We start from the raw sequence: 18,444 nt of genomic DNA on the forward strand, positions 1-18,444 counted from the left end.
CACTACCCATAGCTCATGACCATAGGTGAGGGTAGGAACATAGATTGACTGGTAAATTGAGAGCTTTGCCTTACGGCTCAGCTCCTTTTATCACAAGCCAGTCCTGGGATATTAAAAGATAAATGATTTCCGTTGTGATGATCCACTTAATCAAAGCACAAACTCACATTTTAAAAACTCCGCTCTTCTCCGAGGCTCAGGAGTCTGGAAGGAGAAAATTGGAATTTCATGACCTGGGAATAAAAAGAAAAGAAAAAACAATGGAAGCTGTGAAAATGGCACTGTGTAATATTAGCTCAATTATAAACACACTTTTCTTTTGTGATTGTAATTAAAAGAAGGTTTTTTTAAGGAATGTATGAATATAATAACTGTAAGTGTGATCAACCTACAGAAAAACAGCTGATATGACATTTGAAAGTGACATCTGCAAATGGCCAATCAAGAAGTGAAATGGTTTGCTAGGAGAGTGTGATATCACTCAGCTAGTCACTGTAAAAGGCGCTATATATAATAAAACATCTTTTAACAGCAAAAGCCAATAGACACGTGTTACATGTGACTCGTCTCTCAGTGTCCCCTTAACATCGGTCTGGTCCTTTTAATAGACTCTAACAACAGACACAACATGAACAGATGCTGTACTTGACGTCAATGTCGTGATGTCCCACTGGCTGATCTTTTCCAGACTCTTTTCCAGACTCTTCTTCATACATGACAGCTCCTTTCTCAGGTGCTCAGAAGACAAGTTCACAGTGACATTGAAGCTGAGCGAGTCTCCTTCAGCAGGAAGGAAACGGCGAGATGAGAAGGTCTGCATCAGGAGAGAATATCGGATATGGAGAAATGAAAGAAATGCTTGTTAGAAGAAGCTCTTCTGGTTTAAGGGATCTGTGTGGTGGACACTGGTTAACTGGGCAATGATGTTTCGTTACTGTATTGCATTTTTATGAGAGTGTACTTTGGTGTAGTTTCACACAAGTTCTTATCGTCCCTGACTTTCAATAATCTCTTAATGCCCGAGAGGTGAGCCATCAGACTGTAAATGAGGGGACTGAGGGTGCAGAATTGACTAAGCACACAAGACATTATGATGTGAAGAGCTTAAGAAGAATTAGGGCCCATTCACACTTCCAGATTTATTTAGCATTTCTCAAGCTCTTTAATGATACAATGGTGAAGCATTTTTCAAGGTGTTTTGGGTGCTTTTCAAGGGTTTTTCAAACATTTTTCAGGCATTTTTTCCAGGGCTTTCAAAGAAGAATTTTCACAAGTATGATTGACATCATTTGTAGATTGTCTTTCAAGAATGTCTTCTCAGACTTTTGTGCTTTTAATCCTGGTGACCACAGCCCTGCAGAGCAGGTGTCATTAGTGTTGTGATTGCACATATCGGGTTTGCCCTGTTCTGCAGCAAAAGGTTTCCATGAGAATAATTCTGGACTCTGTGTGAAGCAACCTGAAACATTTCAGAATTACACATCGGTGTCAATAAAGCATGTAAGCATGTGATATGTGGGAAAACAATAAAACATTGTGTTATTTCACAAAAAAGTAAAAAAACTGCTAGTGAGGAAGCACAGCAGTAACCAAGTCTAAAGAACTGAACAGATGCTATCCTCGTATATGTGTCATCACACATGGGCTGAGGGGTAAATTTAAGATGCCCAGTTTTGGGTCACTTCTTATTTTTTCTTCTCCCATTTAGGGGTCGCCACAGTGGATCATCCGTCTCTGCCTCTCTCCCTGTCTTTCACATCATTTCCTGCCACAGCGACTGTCTTCATGTCCTCCCTCACCATATCAATAAACCTCCTCTTTGGTCTTCCCCTTTTCCTCTTGCCTGGCGGTTCCATCCTCAACATTCTTGTGCCAATGTAGCCCTCATCTCTCCACTGCTTGGGCCCAAACCATCTCAATCTCATCTCTCACTTTGTCACCGAACTGTCGTTATCTGTATTGTCCCTCTCATTCCTAATCCTGCCTGCCCTTGTTACTCCAAGCTAAAATTGTACCATCTTCACCTCTGCCACTTCCAGCTCTGCCTCCTGTCTTTTCATCCCTGCCGCCATTTCCAAACCATCCAACATGGCTGCTGACACTACCGTTTTACAGATCTTCCCTTTCGCTCTTGCAGATACTCTTCCATCTCAAACCACTCCTACCACTCTTCTTCACCCATTCCACTCTGCATGCACTTGCTTCTACTCCTCTCTTCCACTCTATCCATTGCTTTGGATGGTTGAACCCAATTCTTTAAATTTGACTACATTCATCACCTCTTCTCTTTGCAGTCGCCGCACCCTTCCACCACCTTTGCTCTCATTCAGGTGCATGTACTCTGTCTCTTGACTTTCATTTCCCTTCTCTCCAGTGCATACCTCCACCTCTCCAGATTTGCCTCAGGCTGCTGTCTACTCTCACTACAGATTACAATGTCAGCCGTGAACGCCAACAGTCCACAGAGACTCCTGTCTGAGCTCATTTGTCAACCTCTCCATTACCACTGCAAACAGAAAAGGGCTCATAGCCGATCCTTGATGTAATCCCACTCTAACCCTGAACCACCGCACACCTCACTGTAGTCACACTATCCTCATATGTATCCTGCACCACCCTCAGATAATTTTTCTGCTACTCCTGACTTCCTCACATGGTACTACAACTCCTCTGTTGGCACCCTGTCATATGGTTTCTTTATGTTCACGATTCCTTCTGACCTTCTCTGCGCTTCTCCATCAACACTCTTAAAGGAAGCATTTCATCATCTCTACATTTTCCTGGCACAAAACCATATTGTTGCTCACAGATTGCCACCTTTCCTCTCAGCCCAGCATCCATCATATCTTCATGATGTGGCTTCAACTTTATTACCCCTGTAGTTGCTGCACATCTCCATTATTCTTGAAAATTGGCACTAACATTCTTCTTTTCCATTCCTCAGACATCCTAGAAATTTGATTCTGTTCATCTGGACAAAGTTTTTAAGTGGGAGAAATATTTCGAGACTTATCCAAGTCTCTTCCTCAGTCTCAATTGACAGCAGGTTTCCCCAACCTTATAAACAGTACCTTTGCTTAATCACAGAGACTAGCACCATTGACAAAGGGCCAGTTGATCAGTGATATGCAAATTGTCCACTGATTAGTAGACGTGTGAACCATTCATAGAGGGTTGAGGAATGGCTGCAATCACAGCATTGTAAGATGGCGACAGATGTACCCTTAGGCCCCCTCCTCTGTTCAGAGATGGTCGTTCCTTTTTCACATAAATGGCCTCCTTGATTCCTCTCTCAAACCAGCGCTCCTCCCTGTCCAGGATGTGCACCTCTTCATCTTTAAAGGAGTGACCACTATCCTGTAGATGTAAATAGACTGCGGAGTCCTGGCCTGACGAGGAAGCTCTTCTGTGTTGTGACATGCGCTTAGCCACTGGCTGCTTGGTTTCCCCGATGTACAATTCACGGCACTCCTCCTGGCACTTAACTGCGTAAACTATGTTACTCTGTTTGTGCCGTGGGACCCAATCCTTGGGATGGACCAATCTTTGGCGTAGCGTGTTTTGGGGTTTGAAAGCCACTGAGACCTGGTGTTTCGAGAAAATGCGCCTCAGCTGTTCCGATACTCCTGACACATACGGGACATAATTTCTAGGATTTCCTTACCTGGATTATTGAGCATGCATCGAGACATTCCTCAGACATCTTCTCGCTTTTCAGGATTTTGTTAGACTCACAGTTTGCCACCTTTCCTCTCAGCCCAGCATCCATCATATCTTCATAATGTGGCTGATCAACTTTATTACCCCTGTAGTTGCTGCACATCTTCCTTATTCTTGAAAATTGGCACTAACATACTTCTTTTCCATTCCTCAGACATCTTCTCGCTTTTCAGGATTTTGTTAGACTATCTAGTTAGAAACTCCACTGCCGTCTCACTTAAAGATCTCCATGCCTCCACTGGTATAATGTTTGGGCCAACTGCTTTTCCACTTTTCATCCTTTTCATAGCTTCCCTTGCTGATCCCCTGTACTTACTGATTTACTGTCTCCACTTCACCCAACTACACTCTCATTTCCTGTATTCATAAGTTCTTCAAATTACTCTTTCCATCTTTTTAACACACTCTACCCACTTTCAGCAGATTGCCATCTGTGTCCTTTATCACCCTGACCTGCATCATGTCCTTCCTCACTCATGTTGCTCTGCCTGGCCAATCAGTACAAGTGTTTATCTCCTTCCTTTGTGTCCAGCTTCTCATATAACTTGACATACGCCTTTTCCTTAGCCCTTGGCACCTCTCTTCTCACCTTACACCACATCTGTTTGTACAACTGTCTGCTTTTGTTATCTCTCTGGTTATCCCAATTCTTTTTTGTTAACCTCTTCTTCCTTATGCTTTCCTGTACTTCATCAGTCCACCACCAAGGGTCTTTGGTCTTACACCTGGATAGAGGAAAGAAGATAAACACATTCCTAGCATCACCTCAGCTGTGGTGTTCCAATCATCTATCCTGTCTTCACCACCACCAAGTACCTGTCTCACTTCTTCTCTGAATATTACATAATACTCTGCCTCTTTCAACTTCCACCATCTGTTATAATATGTTTTATTATTAAGTTTTATGTCACTGTTCTCTGTGCCCACTGTTATGGACTCATTCATACAGGCAGACCAAGTATGGTACAGAGGGGCTCAGCATCAGCATTTAGAATTGCCGAGCCAAGCACAGGACTAGAGAGCCAAAGACAACTGGAGAATTGAATAGTCAGCCTAAAGACAGACAAGTATATTTCTGTCTTCTGTCAGCACACTATCCTCTTTCCTTGTTGGGAGAATGAGAACTGTATGTAGGCATTGTGCTATTCCTGTATTTTTGAAGGTGGGGTTTGAGTCCTTTCCTGTCCTTGTTTGGATCTGGAGCCAAGAGCCTGCACATGGAGTGACCAGAATATAAGGATGGACCTACGGCCAACACTTTGAAGCTTCCGGGCGGAACTTCAAATTGGCGAAGTCCGGCAGGATTGTGGCTATATTAATAACCGTATATAATTTATAATATATATATATATATATATATATATATATATATATATATATATATATATATAATATGCTTCTGATAATGACGGCAATGAAGGGTTCGGTCAAAATATTGAATATATTTGATGGTTTAGTCGCGCGCTCAGACATGGATGCCCTGTGACTGAGTTAAAATGCCAGACCCTAATTGGAATGGGGATATTACGAAGTAATAATGATTGTAATTAATCCTGGCAAAAGACAAGAAGCGGTCTTGTTGCGGGTCATGGGCAAGAAAAGACAGCGGCCAATGACTTGTGGTAGCGTCTGTTAACTACACCATGCAGGTTGGAATTTTAAGTCCAAACCATGGTTATAAAAATGTGGGATTCAACTGGAATAAACAGAAACAACAGTTTTAAATTTATAGCACGAGACTGGTTGTCCTGAATAAAATGAAACGGCACCCGTATGGACAACACAGATTATTTAACTGCCGTACAAAGTCCAAAACCTGCTTGAAAAGTAAATGCCGTGTTGGGGAACACTTATTTAAATAAGTTGCATCGTTTAGCCATTAGAAACAATATTTTGAAAAAGCAATAAAGAGCTGTGCGTTAAGATACGATGCATGCCGACACTTACTTTGTATGATGAATCAATCCCGCATATAGAAGGTCTGGAAGTCGATTACTTACAGGTGAGCGGTAAAAATGCTGATAAAATCCATAACAGCTCGATCGCGCTCGCTAAAATAAATTGTAGAAATCTTTAATGGCATAATAGAAATCCAATGCACACGGTTCGTCCACGTGTTAAAATGCAGTGAGTGAGCTGGGCAGCTGTTGTAATCTCTCTGCCTTAAAGGTTAAAGGTTAAAGTTTTTGGCAACCCCCACCTATAATGGTACTGCTAAAGAATCATGCCGTGTGTTTAAACACACAGAAAATATTGAAATCGCCTTTTAAATATAGCTTAAATTATGAACCTACGTTATAAGCTAATGTTTAAAAAGAAACTGTAATGCAAAGAGCTCTAACTAATAATTGGATAATTGTAAATTTAATAATGAGCCAGTTTCTCACATAACAAGGAAAGATAATTATCGATTTGTGTAATTGGTTTAACGCAAATGAATGTCTCCACTTTTGTTTAAGGCTTGTAAACATGCAAAGCATTTTTTTCTTTTGAACCCTGATCCAGTTTAAAGGAAAAATGCTCTTTTAATAATACTAGATGAGAAGGGAGACAAGTTCTTGAGATAAGCAGCATGTGCCCGATTGTGCATGAATGGAGGTTGTGTATTTTAAGTGCTATAAAGGAAGAACATGGTGGCGCAGTGGTCAGCACACTTGATACGAATAAAGGTTCAAGCACGTATGTTTTCCTTGTCAGAATGTTCTTTGTGACCGCGTAACTTTTGATGGGAATGCGTTCTTGTTGTGGAATTGTGCTGCATGATTTCCCGAGTGGATTGTCCTCGTTGCCGCTGGAATTGTGGCCCGCCACGGAAATTAGTGTTTCCTCCCTGACCCTGGGCGTGATTTCGCCACGGACTTTTTCATGATCTGGAAACTAGCGCATATAAAACTAAGGTAAGATGAATTCCTAATTTAATGCTTGCGGCCTTGAGAAGTTGTTTTAATAAGCATGAAGGAAGAGACGCGTTTAAGTGTGTTGCATGGTGAAACTTTATAGAAAAGGAAGCACAACCTCGAGTGAGCTTATAGTACATGTGATAGAGATTTCTGTGAATGAAATACAATTGAAAGAAAACTTTATTCTATGAATGAAATGCAATTGTAAAAGAGAATATGAGTATGTGAATATGTGAAAATATTTGAAAGAATGAAGCAATTGCCAAATACTGTATGTTGAAATGACTGAAACAAGTGAAGGCTGATTGTTTGTGAGCAGTTGCTTTCCCCAGTGTGCTGAATGTTGTTTAAAGAACTTCTGTTTAGCCAAGTAATTTTGCTTGGGCATGAAGTGGGATTTAGAATCTAGCAAAGAAAATAAAAGAATAAATTATTCTTATTCAGAGTCTGGGCTAGCAAATGCTTGTTCATGTTATTTGTAAGACGGTGTGTGTCAGCTGACCATTTAATAATGTGAAGAGAAACCCTAAAAGATGAGAGACGTCCCATGTAATAATATCCGTATTATTAACCGAGAATGGTAAACTGGATATGGAAGCAGGTACATGCCCGTGGACACAGTAGACATAGTGCGCAGGCGCCACACAAAGCCCCCCTCCCCAGAGTGAAACGGGAGAGAAGTAATATGGAAGCAGGTACATGCCAAGAGGAATCAACGCGAAGGTTCACAAATCAAACCCGAGATAGTACGTATGTGCGTCTGAAACAACTGATGCAAAACTGTCTCGGCTCCAAAACCAAACAGCTCAACAACTAACGCGCGTCTCAAACTGCGGAGGCAAAGCAGGCACGGGCAGATACAAAGTGAAACGGGAAACACTACGGAGTCCACAGTGGTCCACAATGCACTGCATAATACTACGGAAGGAGCTCCGTATTAACAGTGGGGGGCCCCAGAGTGACACGGGCGAATGCTCCATATTAAATGTACGTCACCCTCACATTACAGTGATGCATTATTGACAGTACAACCACAGAAATCGCTCCGTATTAACAGTAAGTGCAATTATTCATTTTACTAACGGTACACAACGGAGAACTACTGGAGTCACGATCACGTCTCCAAAACTATACAGCTCCACAAACGAAGCTACAAAAACAAGCCCGCATGGATAACAACAATACACGTGGGCACCTACAACGCAGAGCTACAGAAACGAGCCCACATAGACGCATACAATGAACGTGGACGCCTACAACGCGCGTCTCAAACCACAGAAGCAAGGCAAGCACAGATTCAAAACAATGCAGGTGCCTACAACGCGTGTCGGAAACTACGGAGGCACAGCAGGCACGGGTCCAAAACTCCAGGGGTAGGCGAAAGACAGAGTAGAAAACAAAGTAAAACGTCATAATGAGGTTATAAAGCAAGGAGGCCAAACACATGCAGAGCAGGTTGGAGATAATGTAAACTGGAATTCAAAAGACTCAAACAAGAACGTAAGCACGAAACACATTCAGAGCAAGATACAGAATATGAAAGCAGAAACAAACGACAGGGTCAAAAAACGAAAGCAAACATTGCATTAGCGCAAACAACGAGAAATTATTACTCTGAGAAATAACTAAAAGGCGAATAGTAATCAAATATATGGACACAGGTGATATGTCAGAAGTATGTAAATATTATAAGGCTTTGAAGTTTAAGTCAGAAAATTTCAAAAATGTGTTTTACCGCATTCCAAAAAAATTATTAACTGCTGATGATGTGGATCGCTTTGTCTGTACTGAAATTGCAAAACCTATCCTGAATTATGGTACAAAGTCGTTAAACACATCTGTTACAGACCTCATTTAAAAGATTCACCACATTGGGACTCGAAGGATTTCACATATTGTTTTTACGTAACTTCTGAAATAAAAGTGAAATTAATGAAATAGCAACAATCTTAAAAGTGTGTATCTGGAAAACCATACATGGGGGGTTGGCGAGCGAAGCGAGCAGGGGGCAAAGCCCCCTAGTAATAACATAATCGGGAATCATATTCAAATTTAATTGTTTTAGTAATACATGTACTATCTAAAAATGTTAGCAATTAAAGTTGAGAAAAGTGATCATAAGAATATTGATAATGCGGGCTGTGTTTAAGGTTAAGTGAAGCCTGGAATGTTTTTGAAGCCTACAAACAGATGCAGGTTTAAATAGATGACCCATGCCCTTGCGAGGCAAAAAGACAGCCAGTCACACAGTCAGTTAAAGAGTAAGAATTTAAAATCTGAATTTCAAGAAAAGTATTATAAGCATAAAATATAACTCAGGCCTATAGATGTTGTTTTTTTCCTACAGATTCATCAAAACCATATGAAACACAAATTATTTTATTCCTATACAAAGCTGCAAGACATAGCTTAATAACAAGTTTGGGCAGAGAAATTAAATAATCTGACCAAAGGGTGGTGAATGTTTATCAATCATAGATTAATGAACAGCAGTGATTGGAATTATTTTCCTTGCATGCTGATTAGTGCAAGTGTAAGAAAGGTTAAAATGTTCCTATTTTTAAACTTGACTGATTTATTTCTCTAGTCTTCATATAAAAACAGTATAGAGGGTTTATATAATTTGATGTATAACAAATGATTATTATTATCACTTCAGTAATTACAAAATGTATTAGAATTGAATGCATGTATTGATTTGTCTCTGTAAGTGATTAATTTTATGAAGATTTGTTATTATATCAATATATTAAGGTCAATGCTCAGTGATAATGCACTTAGCTAAATAGAATGTTCAGTTATACATTAGAACCATTAGTCTATATGAACTGTGCTGTTGTAATATTTTAAAGATATTTAAAAGATTTCTCTTGATTAAGATAAGCTACAGTTTGTTCTATGGTATTAGACATTGTAAGATTTTTGTTTAGACAAAAATGAAAACACTCAAAGTTCAACTATGTAACATCCTGTAATGTATAACTGATGTAATCTTTTAATTTTGATTAGTGTATTATTCTACTGAAGAAACATTTTCATTAGCCTAGTTTAAATGTAATAATTTGTCATATTTAATTTATCTCTAACTGTTATTTATGATATGAAACTGAGAACTACGGGTCTAGAATTGCCATTAATAGTGCTGCATTATATTATACATATGATTGATAAAGAATTGTTTTATGTTATGTATTTGCTCTACTTTTCACCCTTCTTTTATTTTAGCCTAGCAAGTATTTTAGTTTTGGCCACTCAATTTAATGGTGCCAAAGTCTCTCCAAGCCAGTGGTAAAAAGTTTTATCAATGACGAGAAGGTGGTGTTATACGAAATGAAGATTTAAAAAAGACTGTACTAATGATTTTTGAACTGCTGCACATACCTGATAATAGCTGGTGAAGAAATGATTTGCTTTTCCAGAGTGGAAGAAGTGCAGAAGCAAAGAAAGATTGTCCAGCTGAGTAGGTTTGAAGCCATGCTGTGTGCAGACATTTTTGCTGCAAAACTAAGTTATATGGAAGCTAACAGAAACAGGCTGTAAAATGCCACTGAAGTGAGATGACAGCTGTTGAAGGCTCCCATGAATGACTACTGAATGCAGGGCAAGCCTAGAGGGAAGTGTTCCTCTGCAAAAAATGGACAGTCACCATGTGTGCATCTCATGAGCTCTCTAATGGCAACAGGACTGTTTACATTTTCTTATTTCCAACAATAGTGAAAGATTTTAGTTTCCTGAAACAGTCATACATTTGTACAGAAGAATCTGCAAAGCCACCAAGCAAAAGACTTTATCTACAAACCATTGGGATGGACAAGGCATGAATATAGAAAGCTTAGAGATAGACTTGAAAATGTTATAAGAGGGGCTCAAAGGTATGAGGATATGCATAATTAACCACCAGTAATGTTTAAATTGTAAAATTGAATGGGAATAAAACATCCAATAGTGAAGTTGGGAAGGATATAAATAATGTACAATTATGCAATAATACTAGTTCAAGAACAAGTAATAATCATAGCAATCGATCCAGAATAGCATATGAGTTATGTTACAACTATTATAACTTATAACAAGGGATCAGACACCAAAGGGTGGGGTACATACAGTGGTGTGAAAAACTATTTGCCCCCTTCCTGATTTCTTATTCTTTTGCATGTTTGTCACACAAAATGTTTCTGATCATCAAACACATTTAACCATTAGTCAAATATAACACAAGTAAACACAAAATGCAGTTTTTAAATGATGGTGTTTATTATTTAGGGAGAAAAAAAATCCAAACCTACATGGCCCTGTGTGAAAAAGTAATTGCCCCCTTGTTAAAAAATAACCTAACTGTGGTGTATCACACCTGAGTTCAATTTCCGTAGCCACCCCCAGGCCTGATTACTGCCACACCTGTTTCAATCAAGAAATCACTTAAATAGGAGCTGCCTGACACAGAGAAGTAGACCAAAAGCACCTCAAAAGCTAGACATCATGCCAAGATCCAAAGAAATTCAGGAACAAATGAGAACAGAAGTAATTGAGATCTATCAGTCTGGTAAAGGTTATAAAGCCATTTCTAAAGCTTTGGGACTCCAGCGAACCACAGTGAGAGCCATTATCCACAAATGGCAAAAACATGGAACAGTGGTGAACCTTCCCAGGAGTGGAAGGCCGACCAAAATTACCCCAAGAGCGCAGAGACGACTCATCCGAGAGGTCACAAAAGACCCCAGGACAACGTCTAAAGAACTGCAGGCCTCACTTGCCTCAATTAAGGTCAGTGTTCACGACTCCACCATAAGAAAGAGACTGGGCAAAAACGGCCTGCATGGCAGATTTCCAAGACGCAAACCACTGTTAAGCAAAAAGAACATTAGGGCTCGTCTCAATTTTGCTAAGAAACATCTCAATGATTGCCAAGACTTTTGGGAAAATACCTTGTGGACTGATGAACTTTTTGGAAGGCAAATGTCCCGTTACATCTGGCGTAAAAGGAACACAGCATTTCAGAAAAAGAACATCATACCAACAGTAAAATATGGTGGTGGTAGTGTGATGGTCTGGGGTTGTTTTGCTGCTTCAGGACCTGGAAGGCTTGATGTGATAGATGGAACCATGAATTCTACTGTCTACCAAAAAATCCTGAAGGAGAATGTCCGGCCATCTGTTCGTCAACTCAAGCTGAAGCGATCTTGGGTGCTGCAACAGGACAATGACCCAAAACACACCAGCAAATCCACCTCTGAATGGCTGAAGAAAAACAAAATGAAGACTTTGGAGTGGCCTAGTCAAAGTCCTGACCTGAATCCAATTGAGATGCTATGGCATGACCTTAAAAAGGCGGTTCATGCTAGAAAACCCTCAAATAAAGCTGAATTACAACAATTTTGCAAAGATGAGTGGGCTAAAATTCCTCCAGAGCGCTGTAAAAGACTCATTGCAAGTTATCGCAAACGCTTGATTGCAGTTATTGCTGCTAAGGGTGGCCCAACCAGTTATTAGGTTCAGGGGGCAATTACTTTTTCACACAGGGCCATGTAGGTTTGGAATTTTTTTTCTCCCTAAATAATAAAAACCACCATTAACAAACTGCATTTTGTGTTTACTTGTGTTATATTTGACTAATGGTTAAATGTGTTTGATGATCAGAAACATTTTGTGTGACAAACATGCAAAAGAATAAGAAATCAGGAAGGGGGCAAATAGTTTTTCACACCACTGTATAGCAACATACTGAATTTAGAAATATTATGAGTACCAAAGAATAGTGGAATCCATTAAGATGCTATATAGAATTATAATGCTATGATACAACTGATGAGATATAATGATCACTATGTAGTAACACCATGTTGAATGTAACTGTTTGTACAAATGTACTGTAACTTGTCATTGTTAATATTTACGCTGATATTAGATGAACAAAGCTATAGTGGTATTACACCTCACATTTCCACAAATGATTTTGAAATGTCTACAATGTAAAGAGGGATCTAGTACCTTTTGATTTGTGGATATGACTTTCAAGTATTGTTTTTTTTTGTCACAGATCCAGTGACAAAGGGTGGCTTGTTATAATATGTTTTATTGTTAAGTTTTATGTCACTGTTCTCTGTGCCCACTGTTATAGACTCATTCATACAGGCAAACCAAATATGATACACAGGGGCACAGCACCAGCATTTAGAATTGTTGAATTATTATTATTATAATTATACAATAGTAGATCTGCACCTAGAAAGTGAAACTGAGAAGAGATCACCATTCACCAGACAAAGTTGGGTGATATGGTGTCCATGATGCATGTACTATATGCACTGCATGGCCAAAAGAATGTGGACACCCACACATCATACCCATATGTGTTTGCTGAAGATCTCATTCTAAACCTATGGGCATTAACATGGAGTTGCTTGCCCAACTTTGTTGTTTTAGCATCCACTCTTTTCCACTGAATTTCCACTGGATTTTGGGACATGGCTGCCACGATTTGCTTCGATTCACTCACAAAAGCATTAAAAATGTCAGCCTAGATGCTTGGTGACAATGCTGGGCTTAAGGTCACCATTCCATTCAATCCCAAAACTGTTCAATAGAGTTAAGGTCAGAGCCCTTTGAAGGCCAGTGAAGTTCTTCCAAAACATTTCTTTTTTGACCTTCTCCAGACTGTTACCAGGTGGCGTACTCCTGGCACCCACCAAACCAGATTCACCAAGCAGACTGCCAGATTGTGAACCATAATCTATCACTCCAGAGTATGTGTTTCCACTGCCCCAGACACCGCTCCAGTTGGTACTTGGTAGTGCTCATGGTTTAGTGGAGCTCCAGAGAAACAGTTTCTGTGCTGATGTTGATTCCTGAGCCAGTTTGGAGTTCAATAGTGAGTGCTGCACCCAAAGACCGATGATATGTTATGTGCCTTACATTTGGCCTTACATCACAGATTTTTTGTATTCTCCTACTTTACACCTGAGCTGTTGTTTTTAACTCTTGTACATGTCCACTTTACACTTACAGCACTTGCACTTGACCAAGGATGCAATTTAGCAAACCAACTTGTTCTAAATGTGGCATCCTATGCCGGTGCCATGCTGAAAGTCACACGCTCTTCAGTGCACCCCATTCTCCAGCCTGTGTTAGTCTATGGGGAGGCTGAAATAGCTGAACTCACTAATTAGAAGGGCAGTCCACACACCTCAGACCATGTAGTGTTTCAGGAGCTAGGAGTCCAAATATATTGAATATTGTGTGCCGGTTTGGTATCCCTGTTTGATAAATGACTTAATGGCAGAACATAAAGTCGAGAGAAGAGTGATGAGACTGGACTGTGGGGTCTGAACTGGGATGAAATGCTGAAGGACTTGAATGTCTCATCAGTTTAAGAACAGAGATGTGAGGAAGTGACCTGACAGTAGTGTTCAAAGATATGAAGAAAGTTGGTGTGATCTTTTATTAGATGTTATATTTTAAAATGGAGTTAGTTAGGCGTAAATTTCCGGCAAACTAACAAATTATCCTGAGGTGCAGATGGAAGCAGCAACTCAAAGACTTTTGTAAACAGACCTATTAGAAATTTTAGGTGAGTATAAAAAGACAATCTGCATTGGGCTGAATGGTCCGTTCTTGTCATGTTGTACAAACTCCTCAGATGTTTTCAATTTCTCTCTAAATGTTCTCAGGTGCCACACACCCCTGTCTGATCAGATTCCCAATGATGTGTCACCTCACCTGCAGGAAGCGGATGTGGTCTTTGGTCTGCGAAAGCTCCTTCAGCTCAGCACCTTTACACTCCAGCTCCTTGATCTCCCCCTCGAGTTTCTCCATGACTTCTTCAGCCTTCTCCATTTCTATCTTTTTTTGTTCTCTGAACTTCTCAATCAGTTTCTCTTGGGTTTCTTCAAGACCGCAAATCAGATCAGTAAAGCTTTTCTTATGTTCCACCACTTCATTGTCCAGAGAGATCTAGTTGGATGGAGAAAAGACACTGAATTAAGTTATCTAACATGAATTACCAGTCACAGGGCACTTCTGTTGGCAGTTAGATGTTGTAAAGGATCATTTGGATGGGCTGGCATCACATCTGAGGTGGATCATGGTTCTTTGCCTTAATAGAAAAGTGGAATAATAGAAGGGCAGTAAGAGATTTTCTCCTGGGGAAACATGTTCTCTGAATTTGCCAGGTGGGGGCATCCCACTGCCAGTGCTCCCATTTGGGCATTCCTAGGGCTGTGTGGGATAAGTAGTCTGAACAGGTAGCCATTGTGAGGTTTGTTTGAGCTGCTAGAGTGAGGTATTGGGGGACAACTCCACTGTGCTTTGAGGAATTTTGTCTGATACCCAGAGGTGCGTCTGGAGTAGACCTGTCACCTTCTGGAAATACTAGAGAGTTCAGCTTTAAAATGAGCCTCTCCTGCGGCGCAGGGTAAGCTGGAGCTGAAAGTGGAGTAGGACAACAATGACCTAGAGCAGAGCAGGAGAGGATGAGGAGAAGGAGAAAATCTTGCATGTTGGAAGGTAGTTGTGCAAAATAAGGGGAGAGTTGTGTGTAGTAGTTGTGTTCTGGTTTAGGGTTTAAATTGGATTTTTAACTCCAGACCTCCGTTTTCACACTTCTGTTAGGTTTTCCCCAGTCCTTGCAACCTGAACATTATTTGTTGCTTCTGTTATCCATCACAGACCAAACTGCAGTACCGAAAGGGTGTTCTGCTTACTATTATGCCCCTGTCCATTACTTTAGGTGGGACACTCAGACACCACATTCCTGAGAACTCTACAGAACATTGCAGGCATTTTATAAAAGTGTAACACCATTACAGCTTTGAAATGTATGGCGCTAGAGATCACCAGGCCACTTCACAATGTGGTGACATCGATAGTCTCCTGTAACGTACGTAAAGAGGCCGACTGGATCACTAAGATCAACATGGCTCAGCCAGCGAGTTTAAATGAACTGGATGACCTTTCACGTTTCCTTAAGTAGACACTCTGATTATAATCAACAATAATTATTGTTCACTTCGGATGACTTTGATCTACCGCATTTTCAATATCTATCTCTAGATTTGTATTCTAATGGCTATTTAGCATATTTATTAAATCTCTGTTTGCTGTACTTTTTTCCATTCTAATTTATTGATGACATTTGTTGCTGTCATATTTTAGTTCCTATCTTTTCTTCTTTCATTTGTCACCTGAGGGTGGCTCCAGGATGACTGTCCATTTCAGGTGTTGGAGTGTAACTGAAATACTGAAGATTATTGTAGGCGGACAGCACCAGTACCCATGCTTGTTCCTCATATTATAGAGGCTGAGGGATTGATTTGTACAGTTCTTGACGTGAGAAGCTTACACAGTTGACAACAGAACACCTCAATGAGGACATTTGAAGAAGCAGGAAGAAGGCGTTCAAGTATGGAAACAGTTTGCTATTTAATTCAGTTACATCACACTCAGTCAAGCAGGGGAGGGTTTGTTCTAGCAGGGTAGTGAATGGGTAAGAGATCATTTAAGGAGGGAGGACATGAAATCAGGCCATGTGTGAGCAGCGGTGTTAGGGAGCAGGCGGTTGGTAAGAATGAGACGTCCCAACTGACACATCCAAAGCAGCACACAAAGAGAGAAAAGAAGTGAAGGCCAGGACTGAATCACCGGGTGAAACTGAGGTGCAGGTTTCATCCTGGGGCTGAAGGTTTAGATTTACTGGTGCACAGGTACGAGTCCTATGTGGATGGGTCTTTGGTGGCTCACTTGTCATTGTCCAGGATGCAACAAATGACATACATAAGGTCAGACTTATCAGTTGTGTGATGCAAATTCAAAGAGTTTAGTGTTAAACTGGAGAGGAGAACTGACAAAGTGGTCACCTCAGAAGCTCTACCTGTGATACACACCAGTCCAGGTAAGGCTGAAGACATTAGGAGATTTAACGCGTGTCTGAAATTTTGCTGCAGAACAAAGGGGTCTGAATGAGTTACATTTGAACCCTATGCTAGTTTAACATTCATTACATGTAAATCAATGGAATCAAGTCTTAAAGAAATGTCTCAGAAATATGTGTAAGAAAGGCGCTATATACAGACTTGACATGGGAGGCACGTATAAAATAAAGAGTTTTATTTTTCTTCACCTGTGGGGCCTGTCTTCCCCGTGAATACCACAGGTACAACACAGTCCCAAGCCTAAACACTAAAGTCAAAAACACTCCTCTCTCATTCACCACCACTCCTCCACAACTTTGTCCTCCTTCCACCCGACTCTGGTCATTGAGTGGTGGTTGCTGGCTCATTTTATGGCCCACCAGAAAGTGCTCCAGGTGCTTGATCACCTGTTTCCGGTTGCACTCCCGGGTGGGGCTGAAGATTAGTCCAGCTGGGCTCAGGGACCCATGCCATGCCCCCTGGCGGCCACCCCAGATCCCAACAGGGCTGAGGAGAACTCCATCTCCCATAAAGCCCTGAAAGAAACTGAAGCACTGTTCCAACCCAGGGGGGCAGCCATCCAGCATCCAGAGGGAGGTACTGCACCATCCAGGGCTGCTCCCCCTGAATACACATCAAAAGGGCATCCCGGCCGGGCATGGGACCCGGCCGTCCGCCACAAGTGTTAGTGAGCTGTCGGCTTGGGCTTAGATGGGGAATTTCATATTTTACTACGATGCAGCAATTTTATAAAGAATCCGCAAGAGCAGACGAGCATAAAGGCCTAAACCACTCTGGTGGTCTGTCTGTCTGTCAGGATGGCTGTCCTCCTCCGCTCATTTGCTGTTCCTCGACTGTCACCTCCACTCAGTTCATCCGTCTCTTAATTGGCCTGTTGAATGACATTTTTTCTGAACTGATGATACGCCCCTGTGGTCTGAACCTTCCATATTTAGTACTTTAAACAAACACAATGGCACTGAACTCTTTAATGTTGAGTCTGTGCTGAATAAATTAGTTTGTTAAAGTTTAAGTGAAAAGTTCCGGATGAACACCTTCTCAAAAATTCAACTTGTCAAGAAGCAACCCTGGATAGTGTGCCAGTCAAACCCAGGGCCACACAGACCCCTCATCACAATCATAATGGACTGATATAGAGTTGCTGTCAATTAACAAAGGAAGAAAACCCACAAATAACAGAAAGAAAACACAAACTGCACAAGGACCACCGATGGAGGACACCAGATATGTGAGGCAGCAGAACTGAGCTGGGACATGGAACTGGCAAGCGGTTTACTGAGGAAACTGATATTTTAGAGTCTTTGTGATTCATATGTAAGGACGTTTTTAAGACGTCTCAAATGTCTGAAGAACAATCAACAATCGAAACTGCACTCACTCTACCACTGGAACACCTTAAGTTATGGAGTCAAACAAAATTGTGAAAAATGAACTAGAAACGGCCAAAAAGGAAGGTTGTGCCCACTGATCTCCTTCAGAACACCTGTGCCAACCTGCAGTTTGAGTTCATGTTAGGGGGTGAAAATGAAAGTGTGGATGAAAATCCAAAGGACGTTGGGGTCACACTGTCTGAACTGAACCACAAATGAATAGAAGATCATGGAGGACAGTGACATGCTATGAAGGACACAACACAAATTCTTCTCTCCATCTCCCTCCCTACATGTTATTACTCTCTTCTATGTTTCATTTATTTCTCTTTTATTCAAATGAAATGTCATTTTAATTCCACTCACCTTCATCTGCTTCACCGCCCCCCTTATCTTCTTTTGTTTCTTCTTGCTCTTCTTGACTCTCCTCCTGATGTCTCTATGTATCGCCCCCAGCTCTTTCTGTTTGGACACACATGAAGACACGCGGTGGTCTTGTGAGAATGAACTTTCAGATTCACATTCTGT

At 40.9% G+C, this 18,444-nt stretch overlaps 1 protein-coding gene across 1 annotated transcript in view; it reads right to left on the bottom strand.

The window, feature by feature from the left end:
• LOC127527136 (E3 ubiquitin/ISG15 ligase TRIM25-like) overlaps positions 1 to 18,444 on the bottom strand; it is a 57,110-nt gene that overhangs the window by 35,197 nt on the left and 3,469 nt on the right. The window contains exons 2-5 of the mRNA XM_051924798.1: positions 18,283 to 18,378; positions 14,337 to 14,570; positions 646 to 814; positions 168 to 233 (exon numbers count right to left, since the gene is read on the bottom strand). Coding sequence (XP_051780758.1) covers positions 168 to 233; positions 646 to 814; positions 14,337 to 14,570; positions 18,283 to 18,378 — 565 coding nt within the window. The remainder of the gene's footprint in view (positions 1 to 167; positions 234 to 645; positions 815 to 14,336; positions 14,571 to 18,282; positions 18,379 to 18,444) is intronic.

The sequence above is a fragment of the Erpetoichthys calabaricus genome, chromosome 3, assembly GCF_900747795.2.
Source record: "Erpetoichthys calabaricus chromosome 3, fErpCal1.3, whole genome shotgun sequence".
Classification (NCBI taxonomy): Eukaryota; Metazoa; Chordata; class Cladistia; order Polypteriformes; family Polypteridae; genus Erpetoichthys; species Erpetoichthys calabaricus.